This window comes from Acomys minous, assembly GCF_964271855.1.
Source record: "Acomys minous genome assembly, chromosome: 13".
NCBI classification, from domain to species: Eukaryota; Metazoa; Chordata; class Mammalia; order Rodentia; family Muridae; genus Acomys; species Acomys minous.
The window spans coordinates 56,786,020-56,805,935 of NC_140495.1; the positions used below are offsets into that span (position 1 = coordinate 56,786,020).

Genomic DNA, 19,916 nt, shown 5'->3' on the forward strand with positions numbered 1-19,916 from the left:
GTGTTGTGAAGTCAAGCCAGCCTGCGCCTTTCTGTCAGGCTGGGGAGTGCATATGCCTACACATGCAAAACACAGGGCTCGACTCTTGAGACCTTTTGTGTTGGATAGTCAGTCAGTGTGCTCTTCTCTGGAGAATGCTGTTTTTTCTAGGATTCCAGATGTTAGAGATAATTTCATCTTCCATTCGCCTAACAAAAATTTATCTGGCATTTCTAAGAAGAGTAAGATGTGATGATATCAACACACAGAGGAACTTTTATCCAAAAGATTTTTTTTGTAAGCCCAAACAATTAAAAGAAAATAACAAGAATCCATCATGGTAGTTTGTGCTTACAGTCTCAGCACTTGGGAGGTTGAGTTCCAGGCAGTCTGGGCTACATAACAAATCCTAAGCCTGCTAGAGTTATGTGATGAGACTGTCTCAAAAACAAACAAAACAAAGAATTCATACAGACAAAATACAGTGAACTGAAAAGTAGCCAAGAACAGAAAATGGTAGTTTGAGTGAGATCTGAAGCTAAGGACTTTGTTTCCTCAAGGTAAGACTTAATAGATTTCTAAAGAAATAGATACCTGTAGTTTATAATTTCATTGCTGTGATAAAGTATTCTGACAGAAGAGACTTAGGGAGAAAGGGCTTATTTCAGTTCACAGTTCCAAGTGCCAGTTCATCATGGCAAGAGTCAAGACAGGTGCTTACAGCAACTGGTCACAGTATGTCTGCAGTCAGAAGAAAGCGACAGACACATGCTTGCTGCTCAGCTTGCCTTCTCTACTCTTTACACAGTCCAGAGCCTACTGCCTAGATGATGTCCCCACCCCCAATTAGAAATGTCTTTCCATATCAATTAACCTAATCAAGATACAGGCATGCCAAGAGGCCACTCTCTTAAGTGGTGCTAGCTTGTCATGTTGACAGCACCATGATAGCTAGATGATTGATTGATTGGTTTTCAGATATAAAAACACCAAAACATGTGTTGCCCGAGGGTCATTACTGCCTATATATGCAGAAAAACATGACATTGTTAAGTACTACATACTGCCATGTTAAGTACTACATACTGCCATCCAAGCGCTGTACCGGAAGGGCTGTGGGCAGAGATTAACTCTACCAGCACTCTCCTAGAGGTCTGGTCTACCAGCGTTCTCCTTCTAGAAACTCCTAGAGACTAACAAAGTCTGGCATTGGAGCCAGACTTGTTGGAGCTTTATGCCAGGTAATTCTGTTATCCAAGAACATCTACCTCTCCAACAGTTCTCACCCACTGTGCATTAGAATCACTGTGGGGTATGGGGGATGGTGTGCTTGTCAAAATACTAGTTGGTGTGCCCACTATCAGAAATGTTGATTTAGTAGGACCATAGAGAGCCTACAAATGTGTATTTCCTAAGTGGTTCTGACAGACCACAGTTTAAAAACCTGATTTGCACAAGTTATTTATGCCTTCAATATTGACATCAGTTTGTCAGCATTCTCACAAATAGAATACCACAGATGACTCTCTTCCTTAGGAATTTTAGAAAAATAAGGAAGAATCAAAATATTGAGATAATTGACTCTAAAGCTGATTTAACTGAATATTTTATTACATTTTGTTGTCAACTTTACATTCAGCAGACACTGTAGGCTAGGGAGGAGAGGAAGTTAATGGAGAAAATTCATAGGTGTTGTGATATTCCACCTATCTCACTCATTTCTGCCACAGATCACTCTGAGTAGATAGTGATGTAGAGCTTTCCTTTGCTATAATTCAAAGGTATTTATTGTGCTTTTACATTATGAGCATTTAGAACTTTGTGATTCACCATTGTGATCACAAACAAAAACATTTTATTTGGGGTATGACACTCTTAAGTGATTAGATAACATAGGGCAACTAGTTGGAAAATATTTCAACCTGATGAACTGAAAAAAGACTTTATCTTGATTAAAACAACACCTTTATGATTATTTAGATAATTTTACGAGGCAAAGTATTGCACAGCGAGAAGAAATCAGCATTCTTGGTGCAACCCTCAATGATCTGGCCAAAGAAAAGGAATGCCTACAAGCATGTTTGGATAAAAAGTCTGAGAATATTGCATCCCTTGGAGAGAGTTTGGCAATGAAAGTATGTCCTGGGAACTGGTAGACAAAATATGCTTAAATGAGATGTTTACATATTAAACTGTAATTTAATGGGTTACTTAATTAAAAATAAAAGAGTAGGATTTTCTTAGATTTTTCTAAAAAGCCAAAACTTTAAAATCTGAAATGTTTTAAGTGAGTTTTAGGAAACATGCATAAAATCCACGAACTAATGTTTTAAACTTACTTTTCCATCATGAATTAATGATACACGTTCACTGATAATTATTCAGTATCACAACAAAGTAGGTTTTTTTTTAAAACATTTTAAGTCTGTCGCCTGAGAAAGTCATATGTTCATTCCATTAAAATTGTCTTTTTGAGCCAGGTGTGTTGGCGCACACCTTTAATCCCAGCACTCAGGGAGGCAGAGGCAGGCCAGTCTCTGTGAGTTTGAGGCCAGCCTGGTCTACAAAGTGAGTCTAGGACAGCCAAGGCTTCACAGAAAAGCCCTGTCTTGAAAAACAAAAACAAAACAAAACAAAAACTGCCTTTGTGGTTGTAAACTAGGAACACATTTTTTTTGTTTTCTGTTTTTGAAACAGGCGGGTCTCACTGTGTAGCTCTGGCTGGCCTAGAACTCAGTATGTAGACGAGGCTGGCTTCAAACTTCCAAAGATCTGTTTGCCGCTGCCTCCCAAGCGCTGGGCTTAAAGTGTGCACCATCAAGCTCAGCTTATTTAAGGTATTTGGTACAAGCTTTAATGCTGTTGTCAGTCATTGAGAATGGGCCGTGTGTTGCTCATTCACAAAGCTACTTGAAAGGGCAACCATGTATTTTTTTTTTCTTGTTAAACAATAACAAAAGATTTCACCAGAAAGACAGAAAGATACAAAAGTGCCCTTTTAGCCCATAAACTGATTATGAAGGCAAGTCTAGTGTGTTTTTGTTTTGTTTTAAGATTGTATCATTGGATAAGGTCTTTCTCTATTTTAAGGGAAGTAATTCATTAATACATCCATCTGTCCATCCAGTCTTTCAGCAAGTACTCATTGGCATGAACTAGGTGTTATAATAAAAAACAACTGAGGGTGGTTGGGGGCCATAGACTGAGAGAATAAGATTTTGTTACTACAGGACAGGTAAGCACCATAGCGCGCAGGCGCCCTGTGTTAACTGGAGTTTGGCAGAAGCATGTTTGATTCAGCCTGGGAGTTGGGCCAGGGGAGGAAAAGGATCCAGGAAGTCTTCCAGGGAGGACATGGCTAAGATTTCATAAAACATGACTAGAAATGCCAGAGAAGGACTTAAGGGAAGAAGACGGTGGAAAGGCGACAGACAAGCAGCATAGCTTACACTAGTGTCCACTGCCTCTCGTGGGAGAATTTCAGGGCAGTTGTAAATAGTTTATGGTCAGAGCATAGGCTGCAAGGAGCTACGTAAGGACAGAGAAACAATCATGAAGACACATGAGATGCTGACTGGACTCTTAACGATGTGATAATGTGAGTGAAAGGTTGCAGCAGGCTCTCTTTTCAGAATGAATATTCTGGCAATTATAAATCTGCATAAAAGATGGAGTGTAAGGGACTGAGAGCAGCGAGAAGGACTAGTAAAGAGTACAGTGGTGAGGCCTGTCTTAGGGGGCATGAGAGAAACAGCTCTGTTAAGGACGCAGGGCTGAGACACGCTTCCTGCCTCATCAGTAGTCCTGCACACGAAACAGCATGCCTGGGAAGGTTCCTCATTCCCCAGCGGAGTTGGAATTGTCTTCGTGACATGTAAATTACTAGTCATAAGCTGCTGGAATTTTAGGTTTGGAGAGAAAATTGAAATGAATAGATTTGGAATAATGAGCACAGTTGAAGTCATGTAAGGAAATGGTGTGTGCATGTGTGTGCTTGCTTGCTGAAAAATGATCTTTTACAAATTTATGATTTCTTAGGCATCCTTATATTCAAGACAATAAGCACGATATCCTTTTAAAACACTTGACATTTAGAAATGACTTTTTCTTCTTTCAGAATACTTTTTTTCATGCAATGTGCACTCTTTCAAATTCCTCTTAAAGTGTGAATTGTGTTGTGTTTCCTTTATGAGGAAGACTAAGATACAAGTCCATTTCAAAATCAAAAACTTTAAGATTTTATGAGATGTTCATCCTCAGAATGGAAAATAGTGTGTAAGCAGCATTAGGGAGCTAAGAGTGATGGCCAGGCATCGTGGTACATCCCAGTAAACCTGGAGAGGCAGAGGCAGGACCATCTCTGTGAGCTCAAGGCCAGCTTGTTGTACATAGCAAGGTCCAGGCGAGTTAGAGATACATATACTCCATCTCAAACACCCCAGACAAACAAATGAGACAATGTTCTCTGCAGTGATATTTTAGAACTGATCTAACCAATGTCCACAAGTAGAAAGCAAGACTTCCCATGGTCTAATGGGAGGACATGGAAGTACCCTAACGTGGAGAGCTCTACATTAGAGTGAATATGACTATTTCCCCCCTGGTGATTTTAGCTTTTATTTTAAAGGTTTTATTTTTATTCATGTGTGTGTTTGTATGTGAGTGTGTTGCAAGTATGTGTGAGTGCCTGAGGAGGCCAGAACAATACGTAGGATCCCCTGGAACTGGAGGTACAGGCAGTTGTGAGCCACTTGTCATTGGCTGTGGGAATCCAGCTGTGGTCCTCTGCAAGAGTAGCAGCAAGTCCTCTTACTACTGAGCCAAGTCTCCAGCCCCAGTAATTCTAGTATTAAGAAATGTTTTGCTACTTGGTATCAGTTAATGGTAGAGAATTGTAGCAAGCTTGTAGATTAAAAACTGGAATTGGAAAGTTTCTTATTTTGTTTTGTTTGAGACAAGGTTTCTCTGTGTAGCCTGGCTGTCCTGGATTCACTTTGTAGAGTGAGTTGGCTTCAAACTCACAGGGATCCGCCTGCCTCTGCCTCTGCCTCCTGAGTGCTGGGATTAAAGGCGTGTGCCACCATGCCTGGCGTAGTTTTTCTTTTTTATAACTGTGTTTTAACAGTTCACATGAACGCATGTCCCTCACTAGAAGAACATACTCAGGTTGTACAAAGAATACTAAACTTTCTTTTTCTTTTTAGGAATATTAAATTTTCTATTGTTAGTAGGTTTGAAAAAAATGGTGGTACTAAAGTTCTACTAAAAGAAAAACTGTCTGAAAGGATATGTTACTGGATTCTAATCAATAATTTTTGGCTTGGATATTTTACAATGTTCCTACAGCATCTCACTTTTTTATCCTTTTGATAAAAAAAAAAAAGCCCTGTTTAGGGTTATAACGTATATTCCATGCTTAATCATGTAATGACTTTCAAGGCACTCGATGTTTGTTGATGCCTTCTCTGATTACAGAGTGAGCTATCTTCCCAGATCCCCAAGTATTCCATTTTAACGTGTGTGTGTGTGTGTGTTTCTTCAATTAATTTGTTCTTTAGGGGGATGGAGTGTTTTGTTAATGGCTGTTTTAATCGTACTCTGGCCAGGTGTGTTTGGTCACACTGTCAGTGTAGAATCTTCATCATTCTATCAAGGGCAGAAGCTAAAACCACCCTACAGTGGGCACATGAGTAAAAGAAGACCGTGCGTGGTCACTGAGAGCTTTAAAAGGTGCGATCATCGCACCAAAGGCAATATATTCAAATCCATTTCAGCCTCGAGCTTTAAAATATACTGGGACAGATATTTGAAGTTTATATTACTAATATAAGTAATACATTCAGTTACTTTTTTCTAAGAAATGAATTTCGTTGCCTACAGTTCTGTGTGTAGGACTGAGACAAGGGGAAATCACACCAATTGGGTGTCCAATACCAGATGTCAGCACTGTAAACATACATGCATACTGAGAAGTTTGTGTGTAGGAATATATGTGTGTGTCTGTATACATACATGTATATGACAAAAATTAATTTTAAAAAAAGGGGTCCATGAATTTGAAAGAGAGCCATGGGAGAGTCTGGAGGGAGGAAAGGTAAGAGATGTGACATAATTATATTGTATTATATTATACTTTAAAAAATAAATAATTAAAAAGAAATACATTTAGTTATATATTCACTTTTCTAAGTTTTATAACATGAGGAACATATGGAAGTAAATTAGTGCCATTTACTATAGGATATTTCATCACCAAACCATAGTGGCTATGGAAGTCTTATGTAACTGGATGATTACACAAATCTTTTAACAATATTAGTTACATGATCTAATAAATATATTAACTTTTCTGAGTGCAAATATGCACACTGATTATAGGCTTTAAAGTGTGGGGAAGAATATGGCATAAATGTTTAAAAGCAAATGAATATTATTGAGGGGCAATTTTTATTCATTTAGCTTTGGTAGAAATAACTTTTAAATGACATTAACTTAATGTTTGTATTAATTTTAAGGAAAAGACCATTTCAGGCATGAAGAATATCATTGCTGAGATGGAACAGGCATCAAGGTAAATCATTTAAAAACATTTGAGCATTTACTGGAGGCAAAGTACTTTTTATGTGTGATACAAAGGGCTTGTGTTATGTGTCAGATACTTCCTCTGAGGCCCAACAGAGGTGTAGGTTGGCTCAGGGAATAAAGGAGAAGATGGTATTCATCAGGTGAAATAAAGCGAAGGGCTTCCAAAGCAGAAATGATAGTAAAGGACCACAGTTTGTGTTCAAACGCTCCTTGAACTACAAGTAGGTGAGTATATTTGGGCCCTCAAGTATAAGAGAAGTGGAGGAGGGCTGGAGAGATGGCTCTGCTGTTAAGAGCACATCCTGCTCTTGCAGAGGACCCAAGTTCAGTTCCCAGCACTCACGGGGTGGTCCGAGGAATCCCACACTCTTCTGCTCTACAGCAGGCACACATGTGGTGCATATACACACATACATACAAGACATGCATACACGGGACATTAAGTAAATCTTGGGAAAAAAGAAGTGAAGGAAGGAGAAGCCAAACATGTAAAGAGGCCATTGCACTACACAGATGAGTCTTCATTATCATCCTCTGGGTAGTAAAGACCATTCAAGTTTTTAAATTTCTAAGATAATTTTTTGTTTAATTATCTAGGAGGAAGAAATGGTAAATTGGGCTTTAGAAAAGATAAGGGGAAACAGAAGGAATGAACTGTTTATGATGAGGGATTTTAGGAAGATGTCAAGCTGCCAGGTCCCCATTGCACATGACAGGAGGAGTATTAGAAAAAGATGATTTTGCCTCTGGATTTAAAAAGCCTGTGTGACCATGTTGCAGATATGTCCAGGAAGCATGAGTACGCGGTGTTAGCAGGGGAGCTAACCCTGGACACAGTGGTTCCATGGGCTGCATGGGGCCGGGAACTGTGTTAGGTTCTCTAGAGGACCAGACCAAATAGCGGCTGAGTACTCCATCATGGCTGTCTGCATGCTGTAGGAGCAGAGAGCTCCACAGCTACCCAGGCCACACAGCTGGATGCCTCAGCATCCTGAACTAGAGTTGGGGCCTAGAGCTCCTGGGAGAGCTGCTGGTGCTCTGTCTACGCTGGAGTACTGAAGAAGTTGACGTCTGATGACAGTCACAGCTGCCATAATTGCCTACATTCAAGAAGAAGGGCAGGGCCAGACAACACTGCTTTTTCCTGGAAGAGCCATTCAGAGAGTGCTGCCCACTTTGAGGATGGGTCTTCCCAGGTAGTTAAGCTTCTCCAGAAACACCATCACAGACATTTCCAGAGGTGTGTTTCCTGGGGTGTTAAGTGTCATCAAGTTGATAAGACTGGTTGTAAGAGCTCTACTCCTTAACAACTTGACAGTCGCACCCAATGTCTTTCTTAATTTATGAATGAATACTGTAACAAGATCATAAGTCCAGGTGATGTGAAATAACTATCCTGTGTCCAACTGAAAACACACTAATTCTTCCTCCAAAAAGATGGCAAAGTCCCTTGAGGAATACTTACTGCCTTGATAATTTATGAATTATGTTTCATAATATAGATATAATGGTACTTAAGTTCTGAAAGCATGTATTACATGCTAAAGCATATATAAGACAGGAAAGAAAACCACAGAAATCTGATTAATATGTATAAATGTACACACGTGTACATATGCACACATGTGTATGTACTCACACAACCAGGAAATATTGGTGACAATCAGAACCCTAGTTAATATATAACTGGTAATGTGGCTGTAGCTGATAATGTACGACTCCTTCCACATTTCCTTTGCCTTAAGAAAAACAAATCTAGCTGGGCAGTGGTGATGCATGCCTTTAATCCCAGCACTCGGGAGGCAGAAGCAGGTGGATCGCTGTGAGTTCAAGGCCTGGTTGGTCTACAAAGTGAGTCCAGAACAGCCAAGGCTACACAGAGAATCCCTGTCTTGAAAAACCAAACCAAACAAACAAACAAAACCCAAGCAACCAAACAAAAAAACAAACAAACCTTAGTAAATTGGGGTTCTTTATATAGAAGGCATGACCCACACCTTCACTCCTGAAGGATCTACAGTTTTTTATCATCCTCCCTAGGTTAAGTTGTAGTTTCTTTCCCTTTCCCTTAATCAAAGGGTATTGTAACACTAGGAGATGCACTGAAGGACTGCATTTCAGAACATGTTGTTTCTTTCCTCCATTGTGGGATACTATTAATCTTCCCCACCCCACCCCACCCCTGGGATCAATCACTCCTAATACTTTAATTCTGTCCATAGCATTTTGACTCAGGAACCCCAAGTGACCAGGGGGATGCTTTAGCTTTCAGACCAGTGAAATGGTTCTTGCACCTTCTTTTTTAAACACTCTTTCCTCTCTAGAACCAAAGCTTGTAGGACAACAAAGCATAGTTGTTGTGGAAATAGTAAGTAAACGTTCTTCTAGTGCATCATCAGGGATGATGGAGAGCGCTGCCATTCTCATTTGTATTTCTTAATTCTTGGACCATGAGTACTGGCTGGAGGGAAATAGAACCATATATTGGGCATTGATTCAGAACAGATACAGCCTTCTGGAAAACTCTGCCCTAGCCCTCTGGGTTATTGCCACATATTTGGTTCTGTAACTCCATCTTTAAAGGCTATTTCACTGTTCTGTCAAGTCAACTGCTTTGAGATGGTTGGGAACAAGCTAAGACCAGTGGATTCCCTGAGCATAAACCCACTCTTGGATTTATTTGGCTGTGAAATAAGTTCCCTGGTCAGAAGAATTGCTGTGTAATACCATGGCATAGGATGAGCCATTTTGTAAGCATTATGTGGAGGAAAAGTAAATCTATAACCAGAATAAGTACCTGTTCAGTAGGACTAAGTACTGACCTTTCTCTGATGTAAGTAATGCAACATGGTAAGAGCCAGATCCAGGTATCATCAAATTCATTAAAGAAATTCATGCTCATATTTCTATTGCTTTACACTCACTTCTGACAGCAAAGTCTTTATTAGGCAGAGTTCTTTGGGGAACACAACCAATAAAATGTATGTATGTATGTATGTTAAAAGGGAACTGCCTTACAGGCTTGGAGCTAGGTATTCCAGCAGTGCCAGTATGTTTACCAGAAGGGCATGGAACTTGGTGGCTGCTCATCTCAAGAAACAGGATGCCTCAGCTGTTCCAGATTGGCTGGGGACCTTGAGCTCCTGTAGCTTGTATTAGATGGAAGGCCAAAGAAGCAAGTGTGATAGCAGTCGAGGAAGGAGGCAGTAAGCATGAAAGCACACTTAGAAGTGCAGGTAGTGTGTGCACGACCTTCCTTCAGGTGACACTGCTTCCCCTCAGAAAGCCAGTTGGACAGTGTTGTCCACTTTGAGAGTGAGTCTTAAGCAATCAACTCGTTCTCTCTTGAGCCACTCTCACAGACACGGGGACCATGTGTCTCCTATTGTTTAAAACCCTGTCAAGTTGAAAATTAAGACTTGCAGGAGTCATGGACAGGACAGGGCATACTCTGGAGGAGTAGGACTGGAGGGAGAATAATGGGCCATGTACCCCGAAAAACAACTTTTAAGGTTGCAGAGGAAGAGGACTGCCGAGGAGAGTCAGCCATAATAGCTGGAGGTGTGGTGAAGGCCTTCCTATACGTGTTGGACGTTTTGAGATGCAGCTGGCTCTATAGAGCATGCTTTTCATACTGAAGTGGTGGGACTGCTAGAGAAACTGGAAATGTGGTCTTTGCAGGGTTTGTTCCTTTAAATGTAAACGTTTTCAACCTCTGCAGTGGTTTTCATTCTAATTGTCCATCTTCTATCTTGTGAGAATTTGTTATTCTATTTCAGTAAAATATCTCTTCTTATGTACTATTTGATTTGTGGAATAGACAGTCTACTGAAGCCCTAATTATGTGCGAACAAGATATTTCCAGAATGCGCCGGCAGTTGGATGAGACAAATGATGAGCTGGGTCAGATTGCCAGGGAAAGAGACATCTTGGCTCATGAGAGTGACACTCTTCAGGAACAGTTTAGCAAAACCAAACAAGAAAACCAGGTATACTTTTTCCCAGAATCTTTTATTCAAAGAAAAACTATTATTTCTTCTGAGGCACAGCCCTCATTTCATTTTGTAGAAAAGCTCAGACACTGCAACTAGCAACACTCTTGTTTTTTACTTTCATAACAGATTATGTCATATAATTTCTAGATGAAATTCTCAGACATAAAATATTAGATATTAAAGAGAAAGGAATGGGAATATAATGGATTTGTTTTAAACCTTAGAAAAACTTCCATACCAAAGGGTAAGTATTTGAATAACCAAAACAAACAAGAATTAAAAACTATGAGAAAATTTAAATCAGGGGCATATTTATAAGATACTACATATTACCGTGTTTAAATATTATGTATGGACTACCGTACATTTTTGGGGGACCTTTTTAGCACTATGATACTTTTTAAAAGGGAAATTCTAGTTTTATTCTGCAAGCCAATACATTTCATTCTGACAATCTTCAGCTATAATAACAGTATTTAAATTGAAGGTTAAAACATTCTATTTTTGAACAAACAAACAAACGAACAAAAACAACTGATAATATATCTCCTCAGGTGCTTGTCAAGCAGGTGTGAATGCCTGAGTCTGAGACCTAAACCATACAAATCTGGTATGGTGCTAGATGCTGCTGGTCCCAGCAGGCAAGAGGCAGAAGCAGGACCAGAAGCTCAAGGTCGTCCTTGGGTACACATAAGTTTGAGGTCATTCTGGGATAGGTGAAATAACAGCTACTATTGACATTTAACATATATTTCTGCTTATTTAATACAATTCAAATTATTAATACTGTTATTTACTTTCTATTGCTGTGATGAAACACCACGACCAAGGCAACTAACTCATAAAAGGAAGTATTTAATTGTGGGCTTGCTCACAGTTTCAGAGATTAGTCCATGATCATCATGGCAAAGAGTGTGACTCCAGCAGCCAGGCATGGTCCTGGAGCAGCAGCTAGAGCTTACATCCTGATCCACAGGCAGCAGGCAGAGAGAAAAAGAGACTGGATCTGGCATGGGATTTTGAAACCTAAATGCTCATCCCCACTGACACCCCTCCTCCAACAAGGCCGCAGCTCCTAGCTTCTCCCAAACAGTTTCATTAATGGGGGGTGGGGGGTGGAACCAAGCATTCAAATACTTGATCCTAAGGGGTCCGTTTTCATTAAGTCGCCACACTGCTTTTACATACACCTTTTAAATGTAGGTGGAATGGAAACTGTGCTACTTAACATCATGCCTCTTCTATTTGAGGAGGCAATAGAACCAGTTATTTAAGACTCACATGGGGTTGGCTCTCACTGCTAGGCTGTATTATAGTGCATTTTAAATCCTAAGAATCTAATAATCTGTAGAAATGGGTGATAAATGAAGCATTTACTGTAGTGTCCAGGATGCCACTTATATCTGACCATGTAAATTTCTCTGCCTCCTTCAACTGCATATTCATGATTGGTCATCAGAAGAACACTATCATCACAAGAGTTTACATATGTTCCAAGGTAGTTTTCTTCTCCCCTTAAGTCATGTAAGAGGGGTACTTCTTTACACCACAGGCTAAGAAACAGCACCATAGAAAGCATGGAGAATGGAGACCTTAGAGAGGTTTATCTTTTTTAACATCATGCCTTTCAACAGAAATGTATGTTCATCACAGAACTCTTCTAAAGAAGGAAAGGAAAAAATACTTCCCGGTGTCTTTACCATCCAGTTACTGTTATGTTAGCTTTTAGTGTGTATTTTTCCGATTTCATAGCAATTTACAATTTTAAAGATTGTAAATAGAGTGCTTTATATTTCATATATAGAGAGTGTCTTTTCCTTAGCAGCATTTGAGAATGCCTCAGTACATCTCTATGACAATGGTTCATGGAGTTCCTTTGTGAAAATTTTGTTTACAATAAACAGTACGTGGATATGCCTATTCCTCACCAACTGAAACTTTAGCTCCTCACTAACGTGGTAGGCAGACACTGTTCCATTGTCCAATTAGCCTATCTGTGGCTACTAGTAAAAGTCTAATTTAGTGTGACCAACTTGTGCTCCCTCATGATGACTTGTCTGTCTGGGTCCTGGGATGACTTTACTTGTTTTCTCTTTGGCTTGTTTCTTTACCACTTTCATATGGGTTTTTATATGGTTGTTATATTACTTTTATATAATCATCATTTCAAGTATTTATAATTTGCTTTAGATGTTCTCACATATAGGAATTTTTATTTATTATAGTCAAATCTAGCTATCTTTTTTCCATAGGCACTGGCCAAAAAATTGAATGATACTCATTGTGAACTAAATGACATAAAACAGAAGGTCCAGGACACAAATTTGGAGGTTAACAAGCTGAAGAATATACTGAAATCTGAGGTACATATATACATTTGTTCCTTGCTCCTTTGTTCCTTGACACCTACAGGTTTTCATAAGACTTAATTTAGTGATAAATTACACTCACTAGAATAGTGAACCAAGTCTTTCTTTACTCGGATATTGAAGTTTTGACTGTGGCAGATTAACTACATACACTTAGAATCACCAGTGTCCTAAAAGATGGCTCAAGAGCATGTTTCCATGTTCTCCTTCAGTACGCTAAACTCAGGGTAAACATCGCAGACAAGTAGATTCTTCCTACCTGAAGAATAAGGGCCATAAAATGCTATGTTTTCTGTTATAAATGGCAGAGAGGCTCTTCCTGATTGTTGGACAGGGCAGAATGGATCACATTGTTATTAGACCACCTGCTTTTAAGAGCCAGTATGTCATTGTCATTTGCATATCTCTGTCAGCCATTATTTGACTGGTCGTGTGTGTGCATGTGCGTGTGGGTGTGCATGGGTGTGTGAGCTCTGTAATATACAGCTCATCTCATCACAACAGAGATGTGCTTCAGTAAAATATCTAAAATAGTATAATAGATCACTATCAAAGATGTGGTGTTCCCTACATAAGACTCAAAGCATCAGTGGGAACTTCCCTCAGTTGTGTATTTTATTTAATATATCATTTGATATTCGTATGCAACCATATTTTGAGCATTTGTTCATAGTGTACATAAATTACAGTTTTAAGGGCTTGGGGAGGTAAGGCATCTTAGGACTTCTAGATTATACCCGTTGCCTTCAGGAGCTTTGGGATTTCTGTCTTGAGAAGCAGTACTTTAGCGTGTGCTTAGGTTAATAGGGTAAAGATCCTCTTCTAAGGCCACAAGATGGCAATAGTAACAGTAATTGTAACTGGGAGAACATACATTTGATTAGAAAAGATAAGTGTTACTGTGTTGTACTTTGGTTAGGATTGCTGACAGGGAAATGCACTGTTGTTGGGAAGGAGAGTCTCCTGACATTAGTGAATTATAACTGAAGTTTAGAGAACAAGCTAGGCGGAGCATGGTACTAAGGCTTTTTTCTTTCTGTGCATTTGTGTTCTGTGTTCTGTGTGTGTCTATCTGCATGTGAGTGTGAATGTCTGCAGAGGCTAGATTCCCCCTCAAGCCGGAGCTACAGGAAGTTGTGCCCATCGTAGTTGCTGGGAGCCAGACTCAGGCCTTTTGTAAGAACAATATGCGTGCTTAACTGCTGAGCCGTCTCTACAGCCACTAAGATAGAATATTATTTTGAAGTAGCTAGCAGTGGTAATTTAACATAGTGTATTATGTGTAGAACTGAATTTCCCCTATAAAAAGTGGGTCCTACTTAAATTCATTCATTTATGATATCACTTTGAAGACATAAAAATCTGGTTCCCACAGGTGGTGCCTCCAGCTCAGTGGTAAAGTACCTGGCTAGTCTGTACAAGGTTCTGTATTCAGTCCCTAGCACTGCCCAAAATAAATGTGGCTCTGTATTGTATGTACGACTTATACATACGTGTATATTATTAGTGTGCATTTCATATTTTACTTTGAGCAGTTTCTGACAACTTAGTAGAAGAAAGCCCAACAGAGATTATAGTCTGTGACCTCAGGGCCTGGAGACATGGCAGAGTGGTAAAGAGCACTCCTGCAGATGACCCAAGTCAACCCCAGGGACCCCAAGCCTCTGGTCGCCAAGGGCACCAGCACTCATTGTGCATACTCCCCCAGTTAACAATAATAAAAATAAATCTTATCAGACACTGACACCTAAGATATGAAAGAGTGCAGAAATTGTGTGGCCAAACCAGTGCAATGAACTGGTCGCAAGCAAGGGAGCACTGATGAGGTCAGCATCTCAGGCCAGCAGCAGCAGCAGACAGTCATGGGAAGGGTTCGCTCAAGAAGCAGCACAGGAACGTGCTTGTGCAGGTCCTGAGGGGTCAGTTGTCACGTCCCTGTGTTCCTTACAGGATGACTGTAGGTGAAGGGGAGTGGGATTCGTTCACAGTCACATTGTGAGTGACTTCCCAGTGGCCCAGACAGCAGTGTTCACATGCACTTTGCATTAAGTAATAACACAAGATTTACTCTTCAGGAATCCGAGAACCGGCAAATAATGGAACAACTCCGAAAAGCCAACGAAGATGCTGAAAACTGGGAAAGTAAGGCCCGCCAATCAGAGGCAGATAACAATGCCCTCAAGCTGGAACTTATTACTGCTGAAGCAGAGGGCAACAGATTGAAAGAAAAAGTTGACGCCCTTAACAGAGAAGTTGAACAAGTACGTTTGTAGAAATGCATCTACAGTACATCTTGTATCATAATTAAGTGAGCTTTGCTTGGCTTTTCATAAATTTAATGTGTTGATGAACAGTTAAATTATATAAATGCACTGTAAATTATAGCCTCTTAATTATTCTCCTAAGTACCCACAACCAGAATAATCATCATTTTTCCTTAAGTTGGGACCTGTTTCAAAAAAAAAAAAAAAGAACAAAATTAAAAAAAATAATGAATCAGATCTATTCTTATCCTACAGATATAAGAACATTAGTATGTTACCACATTTGCTTCATATACCTTTGCTTAAAGAAACAAAACATCGCCGAGCATAGTGGTGCACGCCTTTAATCCCAGCACTTGGGAGGCAGAGGCAGGCGGATCTCTGTGAGTTTGAGGCCAGCCTGGTCTACAAAGCGAGTCCAGGACAGTCAAGGATGCACAGAGAAACCCTGTCTCAAAAAAACCAAAAAAACCAAAACCACCACCACCACCACCACAACAAACATCAGAGTCAGGAGCAGTGGCTCAGTGGTCAAAAGCTCCTGCTGATCTTGCAGCGGATGTGAGTTACATTCCCAGCTACATGCGGTGGCTCAGACCACCTGTAATTCCAGCCCCATAGATTGGGTCCCTCTTCTGATCTCCATGGATACCAGCATCATATGGTGCATGCATGCACACATACACAAATAAGTAAGTAAGTAAGTAAATAAATAAATAAATAAATAAAACCAAACATTACAATTATAACTTCTCACCCACATATTGGGTGCATATACATTTCACATTATTTGGCTACTTTTCATGAGTTCACACACTTCCTGTGCACCTCTCACCTACCAATGATATATAATGCTTTCTGTTTTCAAGTCAGTCTTGTAGAATTGTATGTATGTGTGCACATGTCAATGTGGTGGCATGTGTGAGTGGAGGCTGAAGTTGACATCTGGCATCTTCCTCAATCTATTTCCTCAATTTGGTTTTTGAGACAGGGTCTCTCAATGAACCTGGAGCTTGACAATTAGCCTGACTGGCTGGCCACCAGGCTCCAGGCCCTTCTGTGTCAGCTGACCCAGTGCTGGGATTACAGGTGTATGCTACCATAACAGTCTTTAAAAAACATATGGTTTCTGAGAGGTCTAACTCATGTCCCCATGTTTCCATTACAAGCATTTTACTGACTGATGTAGCCTCCTAGACCTATGCCCGCCGTGTGTGTGTGTGTGTGTGTGTGTGTGTGTGTGTGTGTGTGTATGTGTAAGACTTTATTTTTAATTATATGTGTGTATGTATATGCATGTGTGAGAAAGAGGGAGGGTCTTTGTGTGTGTGAGTGCAGTTTCCACGGACATGAGAAGAGGGTTTTGGATCTCCTGAGTTACAGATGGTTGTTAGCAGCCTGACTTGGGTTCTGGGAACCAGACTTGTGGTTGACAGTGCAGTATGCTTTCTTAATTGCTAAGTCATCTCTCCAGTCCCTGTCATCAGGTACTTGCCTGGAACATCTGAAGGCCTGAATTTATGCCAGGCACTGCAAACAATTTTATTTAAGTAATAAAATGTACGAGTTATCTGTTTGCAACTAGCCTTTTTAAGGTCAGCAGCAATTCATTTGTTTTGTTAAAAACATACTTCAAAAAGTGCAAATATTTTCTTCCTTAAGTTATCTCCATATTAAGGGCAATATAATTTTTCCCTTTTCTGTAGTAAAGTGTTCTGTAACAAACATTATTTTTATTTCTCTTGGCTCTGTTTCTTAGGCTTATATCTGGAAGAAAGTACCTAATCTAAGACACACACAATTTCACTTAGTTTATCAAATTTTTTCTAAAAGTTTACTCATGCCAGAAATCATGGGTTATACTTTGTTTAAATACTATATTCAATATTATCAGCATTTAAATTTTTCCACAGTTGTGTTTTATGTTTCCTAGATTACAAGTAAAATTGAGTGTCTTTAAAAGCTTCTTTTTAAAAACTACAACTGAATCTTTTAATAAAATGATGAGTATTTCCTTTAACACCACAAAAATTATACAGAATCTTCAGAAGCAACAGTATACATCAGAAATTAATTTGAAAAATTTCCTTCCATATATTGTTAACAAAGTACTTTTTTGTTTTTCTTTCTTTCTTTTCTTCCTTCCTTCCTTTCTTTCTTTATTTCTTTCTTTGGTTTCATTTTTGCTTTTTTGAGACAGGTTTCACTATGTAGTCCTGGCTGTCCTGGAACTCCCTCTGTAGATCAGGCTAGTCTCAAACTCACAGAGATCTAACTGCCTCTGCCTCCCAAGCATTGGGATTAAAGGTGTGTGCCATTACTACCTGACACACAAAGTACTTTTTAAAATAAGTGTCTTCTGTGTGTTCTAAAAATATTTTGATGGGCGTGTAGGACTTTCAATATGGCTCAGATGTGTGAGGCTTTTCCGTCAGCAAGAGTGAAACCAGTACTAGAAGGCCAGTACTAGGAAGCTGGGCGTTCTTGGCAGAAGGCTGACACTTGCCTGTTTCAGATTTTGTCAGCAGCAGGTGGCACACACCTGATGAAGAAACAAGTTATAGGGTTTAATGTTTCTTGACCACTTAAGGTTCCTCTTAGATGGGTTTTCTCTTAAATTTCTTTTGAATGGGATTTGAATTTTTTAAAAACTTTTTGTGTGCATGAGTGTTTGTCCGGACGTATGTGTACATGGGGCCCATGTAGGCCAGAAGAGGGCGTCAGATTCTCTGGAACTAATTATAGATGACTGTGAGCAGCCGCGTGGGTGCTAAGGGCCAGACCCTGGTCCTCTGCAAGAGCAGGAAGTCCTCTCAACCACTGAGCCAGCTCCTCAGCCCACTGAATGCATTTCTCTTAAACATGTACACATTTTTCTATGCAATTGTTTGGTTGTTTATTTTTGGTTTTTCAAGACATAGTTTCTTTGTGTAGCCTTCTCTGTCCTGGAACTTGCTCTGTGGAAAAGGCTGCCCTCGAACTCTCAGAGATAAGCCTGCCTCTGCCTACTCAGTCCTGGAATTAAAGGCATGTGCCACTGCCACTTGGCTTTGTATTTTTCATATTAAGTATCAGGAGTCCTCTATATATTTTTTATTACAACCCTTTTGAAGACTTAACAGTTGCAAGATAAAGAGATGTTAAATCCCGATCACTTTGCATTGTTATTAACCTTTTCCCATATGATTTATAATCTTATGTTTTCTTTAAGGAATTCCTTAGTGTCCTATGACCTGGAAGATATTTTCCTATATTCTTATTTAAGCTTATATAGACTTTGAGACAGATAGGAGAGAGAAAGAATAGAGAAAATGTGTGTAATTGTTACTAAAGTACACTCAAGGGAGAGGGAGTGTGTGTAACTTCCTCAGTACTCTCACTTACTATACTTTACAGTAGAAATTAATGTCAAAGGAGATAGAACTGTTGATACCCTGATGGAACCATTGCATATTATATGGGTGTATTATATTCCACAAATATGTCAACTTAAAAACAAAAGTTATTCTAAAAATGTCCGCATGTGAAATATTTTTAAGCATATGTCTTGCATCCCCTCTTCTTTGACCTTTGGGGAAGGGGTGTAAGATACGTGTCCCATTTATGGTTGAGCATTCCAGACACTTATTCTCTGCATTTTGATCATTATAAGTTTCTACATTAACAACCATCCACTGTACAAAGACACATATCTGATGAGGACCAAAAACTGCACCAATTTTGACACTGTGTCCCTTTAGCAAAAATAATAGCAGGCTTACCCCAGAACCTGTGATCTCTCTAGCTATGGGTTCTTGCCCAGATTTTCAGTACTAGGTATGAATTTCATCATGTGTGGTGGATCATAAATCTGATGAGAAAGTAGTTGGTTATCCTCATAACAGTCACAGCACTTTTGCATCCAAGGTGCATCTTTTTAAAAAAGATTTATTTATTTATTATGTATACAGCATTCTGCCTGGATTCCAGAAGAGGGCACCAGATCTAATTATAGATGGTTGTCAGCCACCACGTGGTTGCTGGGAATTGAACTCCTGACCTTTGGAAGAGCAGCACTCTTAACCCCTGAGCCATTTCTCCAGCCCCCAAGGTGCATCTTTCCATGCCAGTTGTTGTTATAGTTGCAGGGTCAATACTATTATTAAGTCCTGACCCTGGGCAAGACTGTTGATGGCTCTCTACCCCTAGCAGCCTGCACAGCACCTCTAGTATATGATTGCTTCCGGGTCAGCTCCAGCTTGACCAAAGTGTGTGGAGTCTCTAGCTAGGGTCTCGCTGTCATCTTTTTCCCTTTGAGATAGGATGTCAGTGTATAGCCCAAGCTGACCTTGCCTGCTATGTCTCCCATATTATAGGGGCGCACCACCACACCAAGTTTGTACCTTATTCATTTATTGAGAATGATTCTTATGTCATACAGTTTGCCTATTGAAAGTATATTCACTGGTGTTTGGAATATTGAGAGTTATGGCCCTGTAAAAATGAGCACTTTTGAACATTTGCATCACTCTTAAAAAAAACAGTGTACTATTTAGCTATCATGGTCAGCTACCTCACTTTCTTTCATGTCTTTGATACATGTTGGGTTAAATTTTTTTAAAGGATTTCTTTTTTTTTTCTTTTAAAGATTTATTTATTTATTATTATGAATACAGTGCTCTGTCTGCATGTATACCCGCAGGCCAGAAGAGGACATCAGATCTCAGAGATGGTTGTGAGCCACC

At 39.7% G+C, this 19,916-nt stretch overlaps 1 protein-coding gene across 6 annotated transcripts in view; it reads left to right on the forward strand.

The window, feature by feature from the left end:
* TSGA10 (testis specific 10) overlaps positions 1–19,916 on the forward strand; it is a 96,516-nt gene that overhangs the window by 54,714 nt on the left and 21,886 nt on the right. For all 6 annotated transcript variants that reach the window (XR_014773696.1, XR_014773697.1, XR_014773698.1 and 3 more), the window contains 5 exons: positions 1,960–2,114; positions 6,495–6,550; positions 10,385–10,553; positions 12,812–12,922; positions 15,004–15,189. Coding sequence is in view for 2 of the 6 variants with exons in the window: in XM_084753261.1 (XP_084609387.1) it covers positions 1,960–2,114; positions 6,495–6,550; positions 10,385–10,553; positions 12,812–12,922; positions 15,004–15,189 (677 nt within the window). In the remaining 4 variants the exon portion in view is untranslated. The remainder of the gene's footprint in view (positions 1–1,959; positions 2,115–6,494; positions 6,551–10,384; positions 10,554–12,811; positions 12,923–15,003; positions 15,190–19,916) is intronic.